Raw genomic sequence first — 19,850 nt, 5'->3', positions numbered from 1 at the left:
CTGCTCTACTAATTAGTAAGAAAAATACTGGAAGACATGCTTTCATCACAATTGTGAACGAGATAAACTCAAACTGTCACTTTACCTACCTAACCTGACATTAAAATACATTAATCTCCTATATTAACAAGTAATAACAATTAAATAACAATTTTCTATTTTTTTGAGTGGAAAATAAGATTTTTTACAATGTGTAAGTGGAAATATTATTTTTGAAGTAAATTGTAGTGTTTTATTAGAGGTGGTTCAATGTAGACACACATCCTTCAAAATAAGAAAAGTGTGACTTGTTAGAAAAAAATTTAATTTAATTATTTAATCATAATAATTTGTGTTTGTAACGTGTGTATTAACTAAAGGAGTACTTCAGCTTAATTTTGATACAAAAACCTGATCGAAATTAGTAAAATTTTATTAGTTCTTGGACTTTATAAAATACCCGGTTCAATGTAGCCTACCCTCCCCTAATTAAAAAATTAATAATTATCTAATAAATTAACAATCCAGGTAATAATAAATATTAAACTAGAAGTAATATAACAAATGTAATAGTGAATGGTAAAAAACACACACTCACACACATGCAATGAATGATTCATTAATTCGCATTTTACGAAAAGTCAAGATAAAAGAAAAATTAAGAAATTGTATGGAATAAAAAGATTACAATACTTTGTATTGAACCAATAAAGTGTAAACAATTATCCAAATAATTAGTGCGATAATAACGCTAATGAGAAAAATTGTTTTTAAATAATGCCAAGGATTCTCTGGTTGTTGATTATTTCTAATTCTCGATATTTTGCATGTTCCATTTCGACATTGATGATCTTCGGAATGATTTTGATTCGTTGCTGTGACACCAATTGAGGACGTGACAATTTTCATTTCCGATAATTCCGTTTCACCTGAAGGATTTGTCTCCATTTTTCCTTGGTCGCACCTCAAAGGACGATCCATCTGGTGAGTAAATTAAAATTAATTATAAAAAATTAAAATTGTTTTCGGAAATATTTAATTTTTACTATGACTAATAATTACTATTTCGTTAATTACTATTATGTAATTGATTAATGCTATTTCGTTATAATTACAATTTTGTAATTTATTAATATTATTTCGTTAATTACTATTTTTTAATTAATTAATAATATTTCGTTCATTACTACTTTTTAATGAATTAATTAATACTATTTAATCAATTAGTGCTTCTTAAATAACAACTACTATTCGTTTAATTAACAATGATTAATTAATTTATAGAATTTAACTAATTATTACTTAATTTATTAATTACTACTGAATTTATTAAAATTTACGCCAATTAATTCATTGCAATCCATTGAATATTATTTAATTAATTACTACTAAAAAAATTACAAAATTAATTCAATAAGCTGCTCAATAAATTACTAATTGACTAATTAATTATTTCTCCGTTAATTACTATTTAATTAATTATTGCTTTTAATTAACTACTACTATTTGATTAATTTAATATAATTTAAGTAATTAGGGTAGGGTGGGGCATTACTATTCGCGGGGCGAAACTATTCCATAGTCCTGCACGGAGAGAAAAAACAAAGCTTTTCCCCATGAAAAAATATGCATTTAACGCGTGAAAATTATCACAGTACAAATGCAGGACGCTCACGGTTTTGCCCGGTGAGATTCTTGCAACGAGCTTAGGCCAATAAGGGCTAAGGCGTGGCCTAACCGCTAAACGCAAGAAATTCATCGAGAAATCCGGTGAAACTGCTACCTGAACCCTAGTAGAAATTTGTCATGGAGCCACTCGATTGCTCAAGTTACTGGACAGTTTTTGTCACGGACGCTGATTCTATGCGGACTGGTAAATAACTGTAAAGTTACTGACCAACGCTCTTCGTCAAAGATTCAAGTTGAATTTGATATTGGCTAGACATAACTTCTGTCCATACTCTGTCCAACGAGAGAATACCCTCGATCGCGCAGTTTTTTTGCTTTTGGGGCGTTGAAAAACTTGAAAATGGCATCTCACTATTTTTTTCGCTAGAAAATAGCCAATGACAATCTACTCAATCTCAGACTTTCCCGTTCGAACTCGGGCCCACACGACCCAAAGGGTAATTTATAACCTTCATACCTGAATGGGACTTTCAAATGGTAATGATTTTATATAAAGTACAAAATTTATCAATTTTGATCTTACAAAATTTTCAATGTTATTCTTAAAATCCTCATTTTTTTCTGATTCCAATAGTATGTTGTTTGTCTCTGATATTTTAAAATTAAATTGCGGTCCTGTGATAAAATGTCAAAAAATACTAACTTTACTGTAAAAAGAAGTGCATGACTTTACTTTCATTTATATCAAAATTACATATCCTTAAAATCGTGAGAATTTGCAGATTCCGAATATATTATTCAAAATAAAATATCTATAATATTAACAAATTTCTAATTTTTTATTACACTGTAACGTGCTGTTCATTAGAAGTTCCATAAACTTAGACCTGCGAACGCTCGAGCTGAAAGGGGACCGTGGGAGACAATTTAAACCATATGTTCTAGCCAAGGTTTTTTTTCAAAAAAGGCGGCCCTAGTTTGAAAGCAACGCCAACTCTATCACTTTTATGATATCTTGCGCGAAATTGACGAAAACTCGTCATTTTACGAGGTTATTTTCTCGTTGGACAGAGTATAGTTTTTTTAATGTTACTTTAAAGTACTCCTAGAAATTATAGTTCTAAGTTTGTCGTGTCGATGACACTGCAATAATGTCTAATAACTAAACAGCTCGACTGATTATTTGCTGGAGATAAATTTGTTCTTATTCTTTCCAATATTTTAAAACTTTTCATTTTAATTTGTTATTAATTAAAAATTTAATTAAAAATAAAAAATATTAATAATTATTAATAAAACTAGTTAACAATATTAATTAATAAAATTAATTAGTAATATTAATAATTAATAAAATAAATTAACAATATTTATTAATAAATATTTACAATCATTTATAATAAATATAAAAATAATAAAATTAGTTAAAAATTAATTTTTTTAAATTCCATTTTAGTTTAATTATTATTTTCTATTAATTAAAAATTTAATAAATTTATTATTATTAATTAATAATCAATTAATCATATTAAATAATAACATTAATTAATAAATATTTTTTTTTTTGCTTAGGGACTTTTGGGAAATCTGCCTACAGATACCTTGGATTCCGCACTCCAAGGTTATGTGGGGTTGGTAAAATAAAACAAAAGGAAATATTAAAAAAAAGATAAATAAATAAATGTTATAATAAATTTAATAAACTGGCGACCTACTACCAGCCCGACCCACTAAAACCCGTAACCCTTCTTCTAGAGCTCTTTACCCTCCCTCGGAACTGTCGTAAGACTTTAGCCTTCGAGGGTGGCGCTCCAACTCTGTTGCTAATGCGACCTTCTTCTTCTCTCTGCGGTTTTCCTGCGTCAGTAGTTAAAAAAAATGATTAAAACTACTTCATAGTCTAAGCGGAATTTACAGCACAACAATAATTTAAAAAACAAAACAAAATTTTTTAAGAAGTTTAAAAAGTCAAAAGATAAAATCGCAAACGGATATAAAAAAGAAAAGAAAAAAAAAGTAAACACGTATATAATGTTGAAAAGACAAAACTGTACAAAGATGAATAAAAAACACAAAACAATTAAAAAATGTATAAGGACAAAAAAATCACAAAATAAATTAATCAAAAACAAACAAACAAATTAAAAGCTGTTTAAATTACGCTTTTTGGCGGCCGTCGAGATCCTTCCTCGACATAACCGAGATTACGAAGTTCTCGACTTGCCGCCAATTCTCTTCTGACTGGGTCATCAGCGATACCATGTTCTCCGGTGTAACTTGACTGTTTACACCTTCGAACATGGCCCGCCTCTCCAAGTCCCATTTCTTGCATGAGAAGAGGGTGTGCTCCGCGTTGTCCTCAGGGAACTGGCAATATGCACACACCTCGTCCTCGCGTAATTTAAAGCGACACAGGTACGAGTTAAACGAATTAAACACCATCTTTCTTGCCATCTTTCTATGAGCCTGTGCCTCGCTTCTTTGCGGATCAGGCCCTTGCTTGGTCTTATTTCCTCATCCAAGGAACTTCTTTCATTAGAAAATAGAAACATTTCTTCCCTTTCCCTCGCCAAAAGATCTGCTGGCGGGACACTTGCAAGGACCTGCACAGCACTCGTAGATACCGTCTTATATGCGGAGATGATACGCGTTGTTATTGATCTCTGCGCCGACAGTATCTTTTCACAGATGGTCACACATCTTTTACCTCTCAGGGATGGGGCCCACGCTGGTGCTGCATAGAGCATTTTAGCGTGGGCGACACTCGCCACCAGTCTTCTTCTTTGTTCACGGGGTCCGCCAACATTTGGAATTAGCCGTGAAAGATTAGCCGCACACTCGATCGCCTTATTTGATGCCGTAGCCATGTGGTGATGAAAGTTTAACCTTCCATCTAACTCCACGCCAAGATATTTAATTTGCTTACTCCACTTGACCTCGAATCCGTCTATCACGATTCGTGGGAGATCATAACCACGTCTGTCTGTGACCAGCAGTGCCTCGGTCTTTTCCAGGGCCATTTCAAGACCTCTGGTATCCAGCCAGCTTTTTGCTAGTCGCAGACATTCGTTCACCAATGTCCCAAGAGCCTCCTCACTTTCGGCAGTGCACACGAACAACGCGTCGTCCGGAAAGCCGATGATCACCGCACCTTCGGGTAGATCCATTCGCAGAAAATCATCGAGCCTTGAGGAGCCCCACGCTGCATCTCTTCCCTAAGAGTGCAGGTGTCTCTCTCATATATAACCCACCTGTCGCTAAGATAATTATCCATTATCCGCAACAAGTAGGGCGGCATATTTCATCGACTCGATGAGATCTTTCCATCTTGCGGAATTAAACGCGTTGCGTATGTCAATTGCTACAAACGCGCAGAAGCTCTTCTTTTTTCCAGGTCCCAATTTGTTTTTCCTGCTTTGGCTATGTCCACAACTGCCTGGATGGCATCAACTGTGGACTTGCCTTTACGGAAACCAAATTGGTGATCCGATAGACTATTCTCTCCGGTCAAGTGGCTTTGCATTCTCTGCAGAACCATATCCTCTAGAAGTTTACCCATCGTATCCAACAGGCATATAGGCCTGTACGATGAAACCTTATCTAGAGGTTTTTCACCTTTCCTTAGGAGGAATAACCTCTGTCGCTTCCAGTCGCGGAAGAACTCTCCTCTCTCAAGACAAAGATTGAAGCATCGAAGCAGAATCTGGGGTGAAGTGTCGATTACCAACTTTTGGATCTCGTTACTTATCCCATCGATTCCAGGCGCCTTGCCTGTTTTCAATCTTTTGCCTGCTTTTTGTTGTTCACTAAGTGTGAAGAGTTCTTTTTCTTCGACTTTGCAAAAACTCCAGTCTCTTCTAAGGTATGGCTCTGCAGGAGGAAACAAAGAATTTAATATTTTTCTGACCCAATCGGGATTGTCCAGGCCGGGGGTCTTTTGCTTCGTCGCTAATTTCTTAGTAACGTATTTAAAAGCCAGACCCGGCGAGATACGGCATCGCGACTTGCGGATCTCTTTCTTGAGGTTCTTTTTCGCCTCCTTGAAAGCCTCTTTCAGCAAGGGATCTCCCTTAGATCGGGTATATGTCCTTCTTGCTTTGAGGCATTCCTTCCTCAAGAAGGCTAGCTCCTCTGACCACCAGTGCAAGGATTTTCTTATGGGAATGGCGCCTTTTCGTGGCATTGACGCATTGCAAGCGGTGACTATCATGTTTCTCACCGCTCGCACCTCCCTATCCAGACTGCTCGGCCTCTTCACCCAGCCCAAGTCCTCAATTAAAAGGGTTTCTCTTAGGGACCGGCCGAACTTTTCCTTGTCGAGTCTCTTCATATTCCACGAGGAGGTTTTGCGACTAGCATCCTGTCTTTTTCCTCCTCGTGTGTCTCCCATCGAGACTGAGAATTCAATGTACTGGTAGTCACTTGCGGTATATTCCTCAGAGACCTGCCAGTCGGTTATGCGGATAAATAGTTTAGACGATGCGATTGTTGGATCTATAATTGATCCGATCGCACCTCGTCTAAAAGTCCATGTAATACCTCGGTTTACAGCTAATAAGTCGTTTCTGGAGATCATTTCTCCAATACGAATTCCTCTCTTGTCGAGTCTCGTCTCACCCCACTCTGGCGACTTTGCGTTAAAATCGCCAGTGATGATGACATCAAGCCTGGACTCTGTGAGGCTCGCTTCCAAGTCTTCGATATTGGCTTCGAAGTTTGTCAGTGGGTCGTTGGGTGAAAAGTAGCAGCTATACATACGTATATTAGCTACCTCTATCCACACGAACTCACTGCTCGTCTCCAGAAACTTGTCAACCCGCAATTCTGGGTTGCACAGCTTTATGGCGGCTCTCTTTGCCTTATCCTGATACCAAGGGGCGAGGTCGCTTCCTTGATACTGCTCACTGCAGAACAGGATATCGACCTCATTTTCCCTTGCTGTTTGCATTAGGAGCAACTGTGCATCCTTACTTGTATGCAGGTTGACCTGCAAAAATTTTAAGGATTTGCCCTTTTAATCTTTTTCAGTTCTTCCCTGTAAACCGGGCAGGCTCTCTTTCCGGACTCATGATCCGTTTCCGGCTTCCCCAGGTCTAAACAAGTAAGGCACTTCGGCTTAACGTTACAGCTCTTCGCGAGGTGTCCCTCTCCGCCGCATTTCCGACAGTTTTCACTTCTGTCGGGGCCTTTGCAGGATAGGGTTCTGTGTCCGTAACCTAGGCACTTTTGGCACCTAGCTACTTCAACATGCTCGCGAATTGGAGCATTTATCCAGCCGATTTTGATTCGACCAAGTTTAAGCAGAATGTCACTTTCTGTTTCTGCCAAGCGGATTAGAGCAACCTTAGTTCCTCTGTAGCGCGGGAATAATTTGCACTCCATAGTCAGGTCGGATTTGCCCAGCTTTTCTTTCAATGCTGAAGTCACCTCACTTTCTGTAGTGGCTTCATCCAGGTCTTTGATTTCTAGAGACCTTTTATTTACTAGAGGTATGACCTCAGCCACGCCATGCGGGGCCGAGGACAGACTGTCCGCAAATTTTAAGGTCTCTCCACCCTTTTTCACTATCAGGAGAACCTCCTGTTTAAAAGTTCTCCTGATTTTCTGGATCACGGTACCTGTATCTTCAGGTTTAACCTTTGATTTTATCAGCGGCAAGATACCCTCATAAGATTTTGGGTCTCTTGCCGTGATTTTTACCGCTTCCGTGGTTTTAAGCTTCAAAGGGTGTTTTGAGAGCTCTGTTTTCTCGCCTGGGGGCTTTTTTCTTGTAGCCCGTTCCCTTCTCTTTCCAACAACCTTAAAGCCGCCCTTATTGTCCGCTCCGTCTTTCAAGACGGTCTCGGCATACGTCTTACTAGGACTACTTGAGGACGCCTCTTTTGCTTCAACTAGTGACTCAGGATTAAGCTGTAGAGCATCCTTTCGCTTAATCCTCTTTTCACTTTGAGTCGCTTGATGTGGACTCACATCTGGGCTTACTCCTTCCCTAGGGCGCTTACTAACCTTTTTCGTCTTATTTGTGCCTACAGCCGCGCTATCCCGGCTTGCAATAACACTCTTCGTCCGCCGTGGAGTTTCCACAGTTGGATGTTGCGGCTCCTGTTTTTTGAACGGCTCGGGGATAAAACGTAAATTCTTACAAATTTTTAAGAACGCACTCTCCAAAACCGCCACGCCATCCTGGATGTCACGACTGACGTTCTTTTGGCTCTTGAATGCCTGGTGCACGCTCTTAAAAATCCCGGGAATAGCCAGGAACTGATTTGCGACATTTGATTCGTAGCATGTCAGCTGGCTATCTATTTGGCTCCCTCCAAAATCCTTGGAGCCATCTCCACCGACTATCGGGGCTTGCACCCGATCAGAATCGGTGGTGGGATTACCCTCTTTCGAGGTACCCACTTGGAGTATTTCATTTAAAATTTTGTCCATTTCATTCATTTTTTTTATTTCTTTGTCCCGTGTCGAGGGACAATCGGGCCTTAACAGGGTACTACCATCTGGCCAGGATGGGCCCTGAACCGCCTCCGTTAGTTACATAAACGTTATAGCATTGCCGGAGCATTGATGCGACGTCTATGATATCCAAGGGCACGTGAACATGTATGTTCGGACGTGGAGGTCGATGTGTCTCTCCAAGATAGCAGGAAGTTTCCGCAGAGGGAGTGCATCCTGGTATCTCTTCACAGAGTTTACCCTCATTAATAAATATTTATAATAATTTATAATAAATTAATAAAAATAATTAAAAATTTAATTACAGTAATCAATTTATTTATTAATTGTTAACGTTGCAAATTAAATTACTAAAAAGTTATAATAAGTAAAAAATCATATAAAATGTACTATTACATAGAAAATATTAAAAGTATATACCAATGCTTAAAATATCTAGTTACGGCACTGAACTGAAACATATGTGCAGTGGTTATTAATTCTCAGTATCCATTGCGTTGAACGGCCAAGTGCGTTAAGCGGTGCGACTTTAGTCCAGCGGGACCTGGGTTCGCTCCCCGTTACCCCCCAAGATTTTTTCGGTGAAATTGCGTTATCGTTTTAAGGTTTATATAGATTATAATTGTTTATACTAATAAAAAATATTTGTTTTAGTGTTATTGTTAATAATAGTGCATTAAAAAAATGAAAGTTGTTTGAAAACAGTAAATATTTAGGATATTCGAATTAAGAATTTTTTTTTAATTCAATTAAAAATCAAAAAGTAATGTAGAAAATTACAAGTAATAATTTACTATTCACATTTTTTTTAATATAATAATTCAACTAATTAATTAAAAATTATAAAATATTATATAATTTTTTATTCTATTCCATTTATTATGTATATATTATAATGGATACAGAAATTTTCCAAAAATATTTTTTCTTTAATTTCTTTGGTGCTAAATAGAAATTTTATATTAATTGCATGAAATAAATGTGTTAACTACAGTAAATCTTAATATTAAACAAATTTTTTAGTATTTTAAAAGAATTAATTTGTCCAGTTTTTCTACAGAACCGTTGACCAGAATTTATAAAGTTGGGCTAGATAATAACTTGATGAAAAAAGCGTGACACTCCATTCCAGTTATTAGCGAGTTGGCTTGTAAAGTAACTAGACAATTTCAAGCGCGACTGGACAGTTCCGTTATAATAACTAGGACAAATTTCTACTAGGGAAAAAGGCATGAATTTAAAGTCACGGGGAAAAGCCTTGTTTTTTCTCTCCATGGAGAGAAAACTATTCATCCGATTGAAGTCCCTTTTACACTGTATACTTGTCATGTGTACGCCACATTTGAGCTTCTGGCGCCATCTATCATAGGAGTGTATTTTTATTAACAGTGTATTTTTTTGTGTGCTTGTTTTTAGGTTAGAATGGTAAGAAATTGTAAGAGAAAAACTCCTCCAATTAACAAATTAATTTTTTTTTTTTTTAGTATTATATCATTAATTTTACTAATTGTTTAAAAATTAATTTCGACAGAGAAACAAATTTATCATTTAATATTATTATATTGATACTCTTCTATTAAAATGTAATATTCACTACAATAACTAATTTTCTAATGGACTCAGTGGAGAAACAAAAGTATCTTATTATATTACTTCATTTTCATTATTACACTAAAAGATTCACTACAACGGTGTTTACATCTATACCAAACTTAGACTTTTGATGCGCCAACCTTCATATTGTATTTGTTTTTATATGTTACAAATGTAACTATTAGAATTAGGAGTACGTAATGTACGAAAGGGTATGTCCCGTTATGTTTCAAATAAATTAATAGCTGCTGGAATAGTTTCGTCCCTCGTTTTTTTCGACATAAAAAAATGGGTTTCGTAAAATCGCTGTAGTTCGGAACAGAATCGAGTTACATCAAAATAATACATGGCAAAATGGTAGTTAAGAAGTTAAGTTTTCAAACGGTCCTACTCATTTTATTATTTTTTTTTAAATACATTTTTTAGACTCAAAAATCCAAACAAGATAATAGTAATGCCTCACCCTATACCCTACTATTTAATGAATTACTACTTAATTAAATTAAACACTACTCAATTAGTTACGATATAATTAATTACTACTGAATTAATTATAAATTATTTAGTTACTACTTAATTATTACTAAGCAATTAGTCCCTACTGAATTAATTAGGAATTATTTTATTAATTATAAGGTGGTTGCCGCAGGTCAGGGAAAACAGGGAAAAGTCAGGGATTTTTATTAAAAGTACTGAAAAAAATTAAATGTTTAGAATTTATAAGAAAATTCGGAATTTTTGTGTCTTTTTGTTTGCCTTATAAACTATGAAAGTACTACGAATTGTAAAAAATACCATAAACTTTTTCTATTTCTGACAATAATTGATTTTAAATAACTTAATTTTATTAAAGAACTGCTATAAAGTTATTAATTATAAATTATTTAATAAAGTAATTTTTGAAAAATTTTTATTTTAATTATTTTCAAAAATTAAAAAGAAAATTCTCCTTAACATTTTAATTATCTTTATAAATAGCAAAATTCTTCCTCAAAATTCAATTATATTCAGAAATTTCTTTAAAATTCATTGCAAAATTCAATTATTTTCATAAATAACAATATTCATCACAAGAATTCAATTATTTTCAAAATTAATAAAATTCTTCGCAGAAATTGAATTATTTTCAAAAAATATTTAAAAAATGTCAACATTTCACAATTATCTTTATAAATGAATAGTAACATTCTTCGACAAAAGTCAATTATTTTCAGGAATTTTAATCAAATTTATTGGAAAATTCAATTATTTTTATAAATAATATTATTCATCATATTCAATTATTTTCTATTATTACGAAAATTTCACAGGATTTTAATTATTAAAAATAGAATTTGCCTAATTTTTTTCGAAAAAAATTAATTATTTTAAAACTTTTTTATAAAATTCTTCGCAACAATTCAATTATTTTTATTAATAATAAAACTCATTGCAGAATTTCAATTATGTTTAATACAATTTTAATCGAATTCCTCGAAAAATGTAATTATGCTTAAAAAATGTAATTATTCTTGTTATTAAAATTTGTCGAAAGAATTCAATTTTTAAAAAATTTGTTAATAAAATTCTTTATGAAAATTCAATTATTCAATAAATTATTTATTTTTGTATTAAAATAATTGAATTCTCGTAGACTTGTCTTATAAAAATTGAATAAAAATTGAATTCTCGTAGAATTTTCTTATAAAAATTGATTTAAAAATTAATTTTAGTTAAAGTATTTCTTAATAATTAAATTTTGGAAAAGTTATTAATAATAATGATTTTATCACTCGGTCACCTTTAATTATTATTAATTATTATACGTTATTGAATTTCAAAAGGTTTGAATTAGAAATTTTGAAAATCTTAGTTTCAATGGAAAAATAATAATGATTAATAATGATTTATTGTTATTATTATTTAATTTATTAATTATAAATAATTGAAAATAAATAAATAATTATTTTCAATTAATTAACATTAATATTAATTTGGAAAAATATTTTTAAAAAATGAAATGATTGACTCACATTGACATTTTTAATTTGTCATGATTAGAACAACATTCCATACTTTTTCAACAATAATAATGTCCTGGGAGTTTTTCATTTAATTAAACAGTATATTATTTTTATTGTCATTTTATTAGCCATCAATTTTGTTTTGTTGTTTACTTTTTTTTGTAGATATACTTTTTTTAAATTCACTGCTTAAATGTAACTTGGAAAAGCTTTCACCACACAGTTCAATTTTAAAACAATCGCCATGTGAATTTGATGTTCTATTTTATTTTTTGGTTTTAATTTTATAACGCGGTAAAAAGAAAGCTTCAGTTTTTATTATAATAGGTTTCGAGCCAATGAAGCTTGAATATATTGAACCAGCTGGTTAGGAAATGAGATAAGTGGTACAGCTATAGTGACACTCATATACATAAGTTGACAATACATTTTTTTTCTTTTTTTTATAAATAATCAAATAAAAATTCTTTAACATTTAATGAAATAAAAAAGTTTCCTTTTCCTGGAAACACTTTTAAGAAATACTTATCTTCTAATTATTATTCATTGCATTATCGTAATTTTATTTTTAAATTTTATACTTTAACAATTATTATTATTATTATTATTATTATTATTATTAAAATTTTTATTATAATTATAATAATAATATTATTATTAATCTTATTATTATTATTATTATTATTACTATTTTTATTACTAATATTATTATTATATTATATATATATATATATATATATATATATATATATATATTATTTATTTGCATTAATTAATTTATAGCAATGTTGATAAATTTCCGAATGGTAGAAATTTATTTTTTTAAAATGCTTTTTCTAATACTATTATTTATTCTTTAAATTAATAAAATTTTAATTCATGTAAATAAATGAAAATTGTTCATTAAAGAAACTTTTTAGTGCACATGAAGTAATTTTTCTTTAATTTTTGTTTTTTGAATCAATCAACTAATTTATTTATTTAATTAAAAACCCGACAATTGATTATTTCTTTCAAAATAATTTACATAGTAAATGAATAATAATTTACTTATTTAATTTTTAGAAAATCATAAATTATTTTTTAAATTATCATAAATTGTTTATACCTATTGCAAAAATCATAAATAAATTATTATAATAGAAAATAAGAATTAAAAAACTAATTATAAATAATTGTAAATAATGAAAATATAAATGATAAGTAGCAAAAACAATAATAAAAATATTTTTTTAAAAGTTATAAATAACAATAATAAAAATATAAAATGGTTACAATTAACAATAAATAAATAAAGGAAATATAAAAAGGTAATAATTAACAATAATAAAAATATAAAAAATAACAATAAAAATAGTAGTAATTACAATAAAATAAGAAAAAATTACAAAAGACAAAAATTATTGACTTGTTACTGAGAAAAGTAATTTTATTAAAATTGGATTAGAATTTTCTCTTATTTCGATTAGAAGACTAAATTGTTTATTGTTGTATAAAGGTGTCATTCAAATACTGAACCGCTTACCGTGTTTTGAAAAATAGTGAGGAAAAAAATTCTAATGGCTTGTACTACCACAATGTGAGTATAAAGACTGAGTTGTTAACGATGGTAGAGCGTCATTATCAACTCAGTTTCGACCCCTGATCCTTGTTATCTCCCATAAGTTCTTTAATAGTTACTACCGAGCGTGTCAATCAATCAGAATCCAAACTATTTTTTAGTAGCCGGTCTCAAAAATTTAGTAAACAAAATTAACAACAATTTTTTTTAATCTAATTTATTTTTAACATTTATTTATTTAATCATTCATTTATTTTGTTCTTTTTTTGTTTATTTATTTACTTTATTCATTTTTTATTTATTTATTTTAATTACTTATTTATTCATTCATTTATTTTGTTCTTTTTTATGTTTATTTATTTACTTTATTCATTTTTAATTTATTTTATTCATTATTTGTGACGCGCTCCCAAGAAAGGTAGATAAGAAGCAGAAGAATTTTAGGTTATGTTTGAGTTAGATTTACTTTTATTAAAAGTTTGTTTTTAATTATATGCAAATTTGAAAATAGTTTTTAGGATATTTTTGTTGTAATGAAGACTTAAACATCAATAATTTATAATAGTAGTCATTTGTTTCTTTTCTTGTATTTTTACTCCAAAAATTACAAACATAACCTAAAATTTTTTGCTTCTTAGGTACCTTTCTTATTTTTCGCTAATTTACATTTATTTATTATTATTTATTTATTTACTAATAAATAGGCAAAATAAATTATTAATAGTTATAAATAGTTATTAATAGTTACAATAATTATTATTAACAGTTATAATAATAATTATAATAGTTATTGATAGTTAATTAAAAAATTAATTAAAAATTAATTAAAAATTTAATTGAAAAATTCGTTGAAAAAAATATTCTTTCAAAATGAAAATTCAAACGATGTTTCTTTTTGCAAATACATTTTTTTTATTCATCTGCATTTTCTTATAAGTGATAAATAATTCTATTGTCGACTTTAAAAAGATAAAGTTTGCTAGCAACTGTTTTGCAACGAAAAGTATAATTTATTCCAAAACATGTATAACATCCATTGCATAATATTTTTAAAGATTATTTAACTAGAATTTGAAAACATTTTTTTCATTTTTAATAATAAAATTGTTTTATTTAATTCCTATAAAAAATTATTATTTTTATTTCATTTTTTTCTTTACTATTTTATTAATCTTATTTATTTACTTGAAACAATTTTTTTTTCTTCTTTTGCATTTTATCAATGTTTTACAAAATATTTCTAGTTAAGATTAGAAATTATTATCTAAAAGTACACAATTCAGAATAAGAAAAAGAAATATCGTTTGGAATTTTTACCTCATTTAAAAAACAACACGACATTATAGCAAAGAATGTGATTTGAATTCGATTTGTTTTTAAAATTTTTATTTCTCGTACGTTACTTACGCTTTCTTAAAAATATCAGAAAAAAAATTTTTTAAATTAAAAAATTTTTAAAAATATTTTTAATAATAATTTTTAACAATTTTCTTATAATTTTTTTAAATATAATATTCCGACACGTGGTTTCGAAATTATTTTTACTCAAAATTTGCGAATTGTATTTTTTTTATTGTTTGTAAAATATTAGGGTACGGTGAAAAATTTTTCCTGATATAGATATGTATATAAAAATTTATATAGGTAGAGAAAGTGTAAAACTAAAATATGTAAAGGAATCGCTGATAAAATGGAAAGTGAGAGTCATCGTTTCGTTGTCGTCGTTGTCGACATCGGTTGCGATTAAGAATCTGATGCTGAAAGTTCAGAACCCATTCACTTTAAAGATTTTCAATGTAAAAGAAAATCAATTATTTTAGGAGGGAACTTTTATCTATTTTTATTATTCAATTTGTATTTAGATTCGATTTTTTTTTGTTTTACATTCGAAATTGATTTTTTCAACATAATAAGAATAATAATAATAATAATAATTACAAAACTGAGAAAGTAATTATTACAAATATTTTTTACTCTTCTTTCACCACATACAACTATTTAGCTACTATTTTTATGAAAAAGTTACTTATTTCATTAAAAAAAGCCACTACTTAATTTCTTAAGACGAGATTTTAAATACCTATCAATTTATTTACCAAAAAAATTAATTCCAAGGTTCTGAAAAAATTGGAGAGGATAAAAATATCGAAAAGAAAAGGAAATTAAAAATTAAAATCCATTTATACGAATTGTCAAACTCTCTAGATTCTGATCGTAAATAATTATAAAGTTATGAACAAATTGAGATTCAATATGGAGACGCTACTCTCCACCTGCGAACGCCAAGTTCACCGTTAGATGTCATTTCAGTTCTTTATTGGAATTTCTTCTACCACCTGGTGGTGACCTTGGCGTTCTCAAGTGGAGAAATTAATTTTATCCCTCAAAAACTTTTTTATAATTAAAAAAAATATTATTTATTATTAAATTATTAATTAACTTATTATTGTTATTCACTACCCTGGTAAAAATTTCGGACTAATTCCGGAACTAATTTCGGACTAATTAAATACGGACAGATTAGTACGGATTAGTCCAAAAATTGTACGAAAAAGGTCCGATTGTGGATTTTAATTAATTTCTCAAGATCCACTGAAATGTCGAAGATTATTTTCACAGGAATAAAAATAGAATATGTATGTTTTTTTTGACATCAATTTTATCAAAATCGGATATAACGTGTTTCAAGATATTTAAAAGTTTAACCTTCAAATTAAATTTTTTATAAAATTACGTTATTTTTTTCAAAACTGCTAGTAAAAATATTCAATTGATTTATTTAAATAGGAGAAATATTTATTTAAAAATTGCCTTTAATTGGCAATTGTTAAATAAATTGCTAGATAATGTATAAGACAATACTCCAGCCCATCGCTAGCCCGTTTAACTTACAGCAAGTGCGCCAGCAAAGGCTACTTAAATCGCAACGTCACCACTTACTCGCGGTGTGGCGGCCGAAGCGTGCCGGGCGGACTGGATACCTTTGCTATCTGGGCGAAAATTGTCTGCAACAATCCGAATTTAATCCAATTAAAAGGCATAATCCGAAACAAATACGAAACAATCCGAAATATGTGTGCTAAAAATCCGGTAATAATCGGCCACCCAAATCACATTATATCCCTGCTAAAAATTTCGGACTAATCCGGATTAAATCCAGGTATATTAGTGTAGATTAGTCCGATAATTGTACGAAATTGATCCGCGTTAATCTAACATTAATCCGAGTGAAATTGTGAATCCTAAATATGTCTGGAGTAATCTTAAATGTCTATGAATTAAGTCCGTAATCATTACGCAACAATCCGAAATTATGTCCGTCAAAAAACTCATCTAAAATAAATACGAAATAATCCGAAATCAATATGTAAAGAATACGAAATCAGTCCGCAATAATCCGAATTTAATCCAGTTAAAAGATTTAATCCGAAACAAGTATGAAACAATCCAAAATCTGTTTGCAAAGAATCCGGTAATAGTCAACGTCAATCCGAATAATATCCGATCAAAACACCCCAGTCCGAAAATAAGTCTTATTATTATAAGAATTTGTAAATATATACAATCCACAGACAATTGAAAACAATCCATATTCAATCCAATTCAAAGACTTAATCCGGAATGATTTTGGTATAATATTGAATTTGTATATTAAAAACAATTTGTATTAAATGCAGATAAATTCAAACTACACGGAAAAAAATTAATCTCTAAATTAGAGATTAAATCTGAGATTTAGGCATAACCTATCACTGGAATCGGACGTAAGATGTAAGCAGATCACTAAAACTGAAATTTGGTATTATATCTAATCCGAATATTAGTATTGTGAAGAACACGTATTTCTTATGCCTAAAAATGATATTAGGAATCTCAAATTTTATGACATGTGGAACATATGTTCTAAACTATCAACTTACTTAAATAAATTCAAATCTAATATATAATTTGAATAAACAATATTAAAAATTTTCGTCGTATATTTATATAATTCTTATTTTTGTAATAACTCGATGTAATAAGAATTTATAATTTATCACAATTTAGAGTGAGAATTATTCACAAAATATCTATATTGTTTTCTCTGTATGAACTATACATTGACAAGTATAAAAAAGTAGTTGGATATTTTTAAAACACAATACGAATTTTATATTTTTATTTCATTTTTTTGTTTTAACGGCGTTGGAAGGTCTGTAAAATTTGTAGGTTACAATTATCGCCCGACAAAATACGACACTGACTGATTTAAATGACGTGAAATAGGTAAATAAACATTTTTCAACCACTTTTTCTCTAAACACAGACACTTTTTACAAAATAGGCCAACATACAACGAGTAGGAATCTTCTTAATTACCTAAATTCAAAAGATGGTTTAAATTCATGCAGAAACGCGGTTGTAAAATGTAAAATTGGAAAGTGATGTAATGCTAAGAATATAACAGCTGGACCATTGTGCTCTCTACATGCTTCTGCCCTCTTCTGGCGACTGTCAGTAATCCGCTTCTTGTTGTCTGTCATTACATTACTTTCCAATCATTTCCAATTTTACATTTTACAACCGCTTGACAACCGCGTTTCTGCATGAATTTAAACAATCTTTTGAATTTAGGTTATTAAGAAGATTCTTACCCATTGTATGTTGGCCTATTTTGTAAAAAGTGTCTGTGTTTAGAGAAAAAGTGGTTGAAAAATGTTTATTTACCTATTTCACGTCATTTAAATCAGTCAGTGCCGTATTTTGTCGGGCGACAATTGTAACCTTAAAATTTCACAGACCTTCGCTTTTATTTGGATATTTGAAAATAAAATATTAATACTTAATTAAATAAAATGGTTTAAATCTTTTTTGCCACTGATTAACTTAAAACACAATGTACCGAATTCATATAAAAAAAGTTGTGAAATAAACAAATCTCTAAATCAGAGATGTGAATTTATGGCGTTTTCTGGTATAAAGTTTGACAGAATCAAACACAACTTATCACAGTAATTGTGACTATAATGTTTAATTTAGATACACTTATATTTCATTGGACTTCAAATTAATATTATTTCAAGTTTAGAGATTAATTTTTTTCCGTGTATAATTATAATTTCGTATGACAAAAACCTGACCAAAACCAGATTAATTTCGGATTTAATAATTTCACATTTGTAAGTTGCGTATTATCAGACTAACTTCGGACTAGATCGGACTAATTCCGGATTCACTGGTTATATACAAACCGCATTGAGTTCGAATATATCCGGACAAATTCCAAGCGACAAAAACCTTTCCATAAGCAGACTGTTTCGGATTAGCTGCGGATTCACTGGTTAAACCAACCGGATTACTTCTGCATTTACTAGTTGCATATGATCTGACTAACTTCGGACTTAACCGAACTAATTACGGATTCAATAGTTACAAAAAACGGTATTGATTTTAAACTTAATTCAGGATGAAAAACTCCACAATAAACCGAACTGTTGCGGACAAATTCCGGATTAGTCCGAAATCGGTCCGATTTTTTATTCAGGGTATTTACTTATGGTAAATAAAATATTTACTTTTGAAGTCAATTTGATTTTACACTAGTATTATTAGTTATCTTGTTTCAATATTAAAATTAACACTGATGTGTTAGTTTCTTGTCATTTCTTTTCGTGGCACTTCATAAATTCTATTATGAATTTGAACTCCCATGCGAGCGTGGTATAGTGGTTAGTGTATTCGATTTCGGTTCGTTATAATGTTAGATAGGTGTAGGTTCGAACCCCCAAGCGTTAGAAATTTTAAGTTAATGTAAATAAAATTGCTATAGGTAAATCGAAAAATATGTTGAACGTACCATAAAGTAATAATAATTAATATGTGTAACTTGTATAATTATTTTTTTATTAACATTCACTAAATTGTCCGGACTAATTTTTGACTGTTTCGGACTAATTCCGGATTCACTAGTTGTATACAAACCGTATAACCTGACAATAAACCGCACTATTTCGGATAAATTCTGGATTTACTAGTTAAAATTAACTGATTAATTTTGGACTTCATCGGACCAACTCCGGATTCACTAGTTGTTCACAAACCGTATAGAGTTCGGATTTTCCCGGATTAATTTCGAGTGACAAAAACCTGACCATAAACCGCATTGTTTCGGACAAATTTCGGATTAGTCCGAAATCTGTCCGGTTTTTTAACCAGGGTAACCAATAGAAGTTATCCACTTATTGTTATTATTATAATTTTTCACACTAATATTTATTGCACTAAAAAAAATATATTTATGGTACTGGCATAAATATAGCCAATTCTCACATATTATATTGGTGGATATGAAACTGCCATACAGTATTGCTGTTTCAGCCATACGCAGTGTAAAACAGCCATATGAGGCATTATTTCTCAAACGTCCCAGCCCAAAAAAAAGTCTTGGGATTGGCTTCATATTTTGGGAAATTGTTATCCTATATGAAAGTAATAAATTTGCAAAATATTAGTTCTTTAAAAAAAAATTCTAGAAAGTAGTGGGGGTTGAAGTTTTGACATTTTCAGTAACACTGTGATTTTTAAAACCATATAACTTTTATAATACTTTACCGATTTTAATGTTTCTATAATGCATATAAAGAATTTTT

The 19,850-nt window shown here is 30.4% G+C and overlaps 1 protein-coding gene across 2 annotated transcripts; it reads right to left on the bottom strand.

Moving 5' to 3' along the window:
• Positions 1 to 423: 423 nt before the first annotated feature.
• On the bottom strand, positions 424 to 13,265 carry LOC122510128. Of its 2 annotated transcripts, none has more exons than XM_043624561.1 (2): positions 13,186 to 13,265; positions 424 to 960 (listed from the first exon to the last, which is right to left on the bottom strand). In XM_043624561.1, the coding sequence occupies exon 2, from the start codon at positions 958 to 960 to the stop codon at positions 664 to 666; it is 297 nt and encodes a 98-aa protein (XP_043480496.1). In that variant the 5' UTR covers positions 13,186 to 13,265; the 3' UTR covers positions 424 to 663. The 2 variants fall into 2 exon arrangements, with proteins under 2 accessions (XP_043480496.1, XP_043480497.1); XM_043624562.1 differs by lacking the exon at positions 13,186 to 13,265 and adding an exon at positions 11,670 to 12,201.
• Between the last annotated feature and the right edge of the window lie 6,585 nt (positions 13,266 to 19,850).

The sequence above is a fragment of the Leptopilina heterotoma genome, unplaced genomic scaffold (assembly GCF_015476425.1).
Source record: "Leptopilina heterotoma isolate Lh14 unplaced genomic scaffold, ASM1547642v1 Lhet_67, whole genome shotgun sequence".
NCBI classification, from domain to species: domain Eukaryota; kingdom Metazoa; phylum Arthropoda; class Insecta; order Hymenoptera; family Figitidae; genus Leptopilina; species Leptopilina heterotoma.
This window is presented reverse-complemented; position numbering and strand designations above follow the sequence as displayed.

What these genes read in the sequence shown, in the direction of transcription:
- LOC122510128 (XM_043624561.1), bottom strand. Translation starts at nt 960, where the DNA reads ATGGATCGTCCTTTGAGGTGCGACCAAGGAAAAATGGAGACAAATCCT.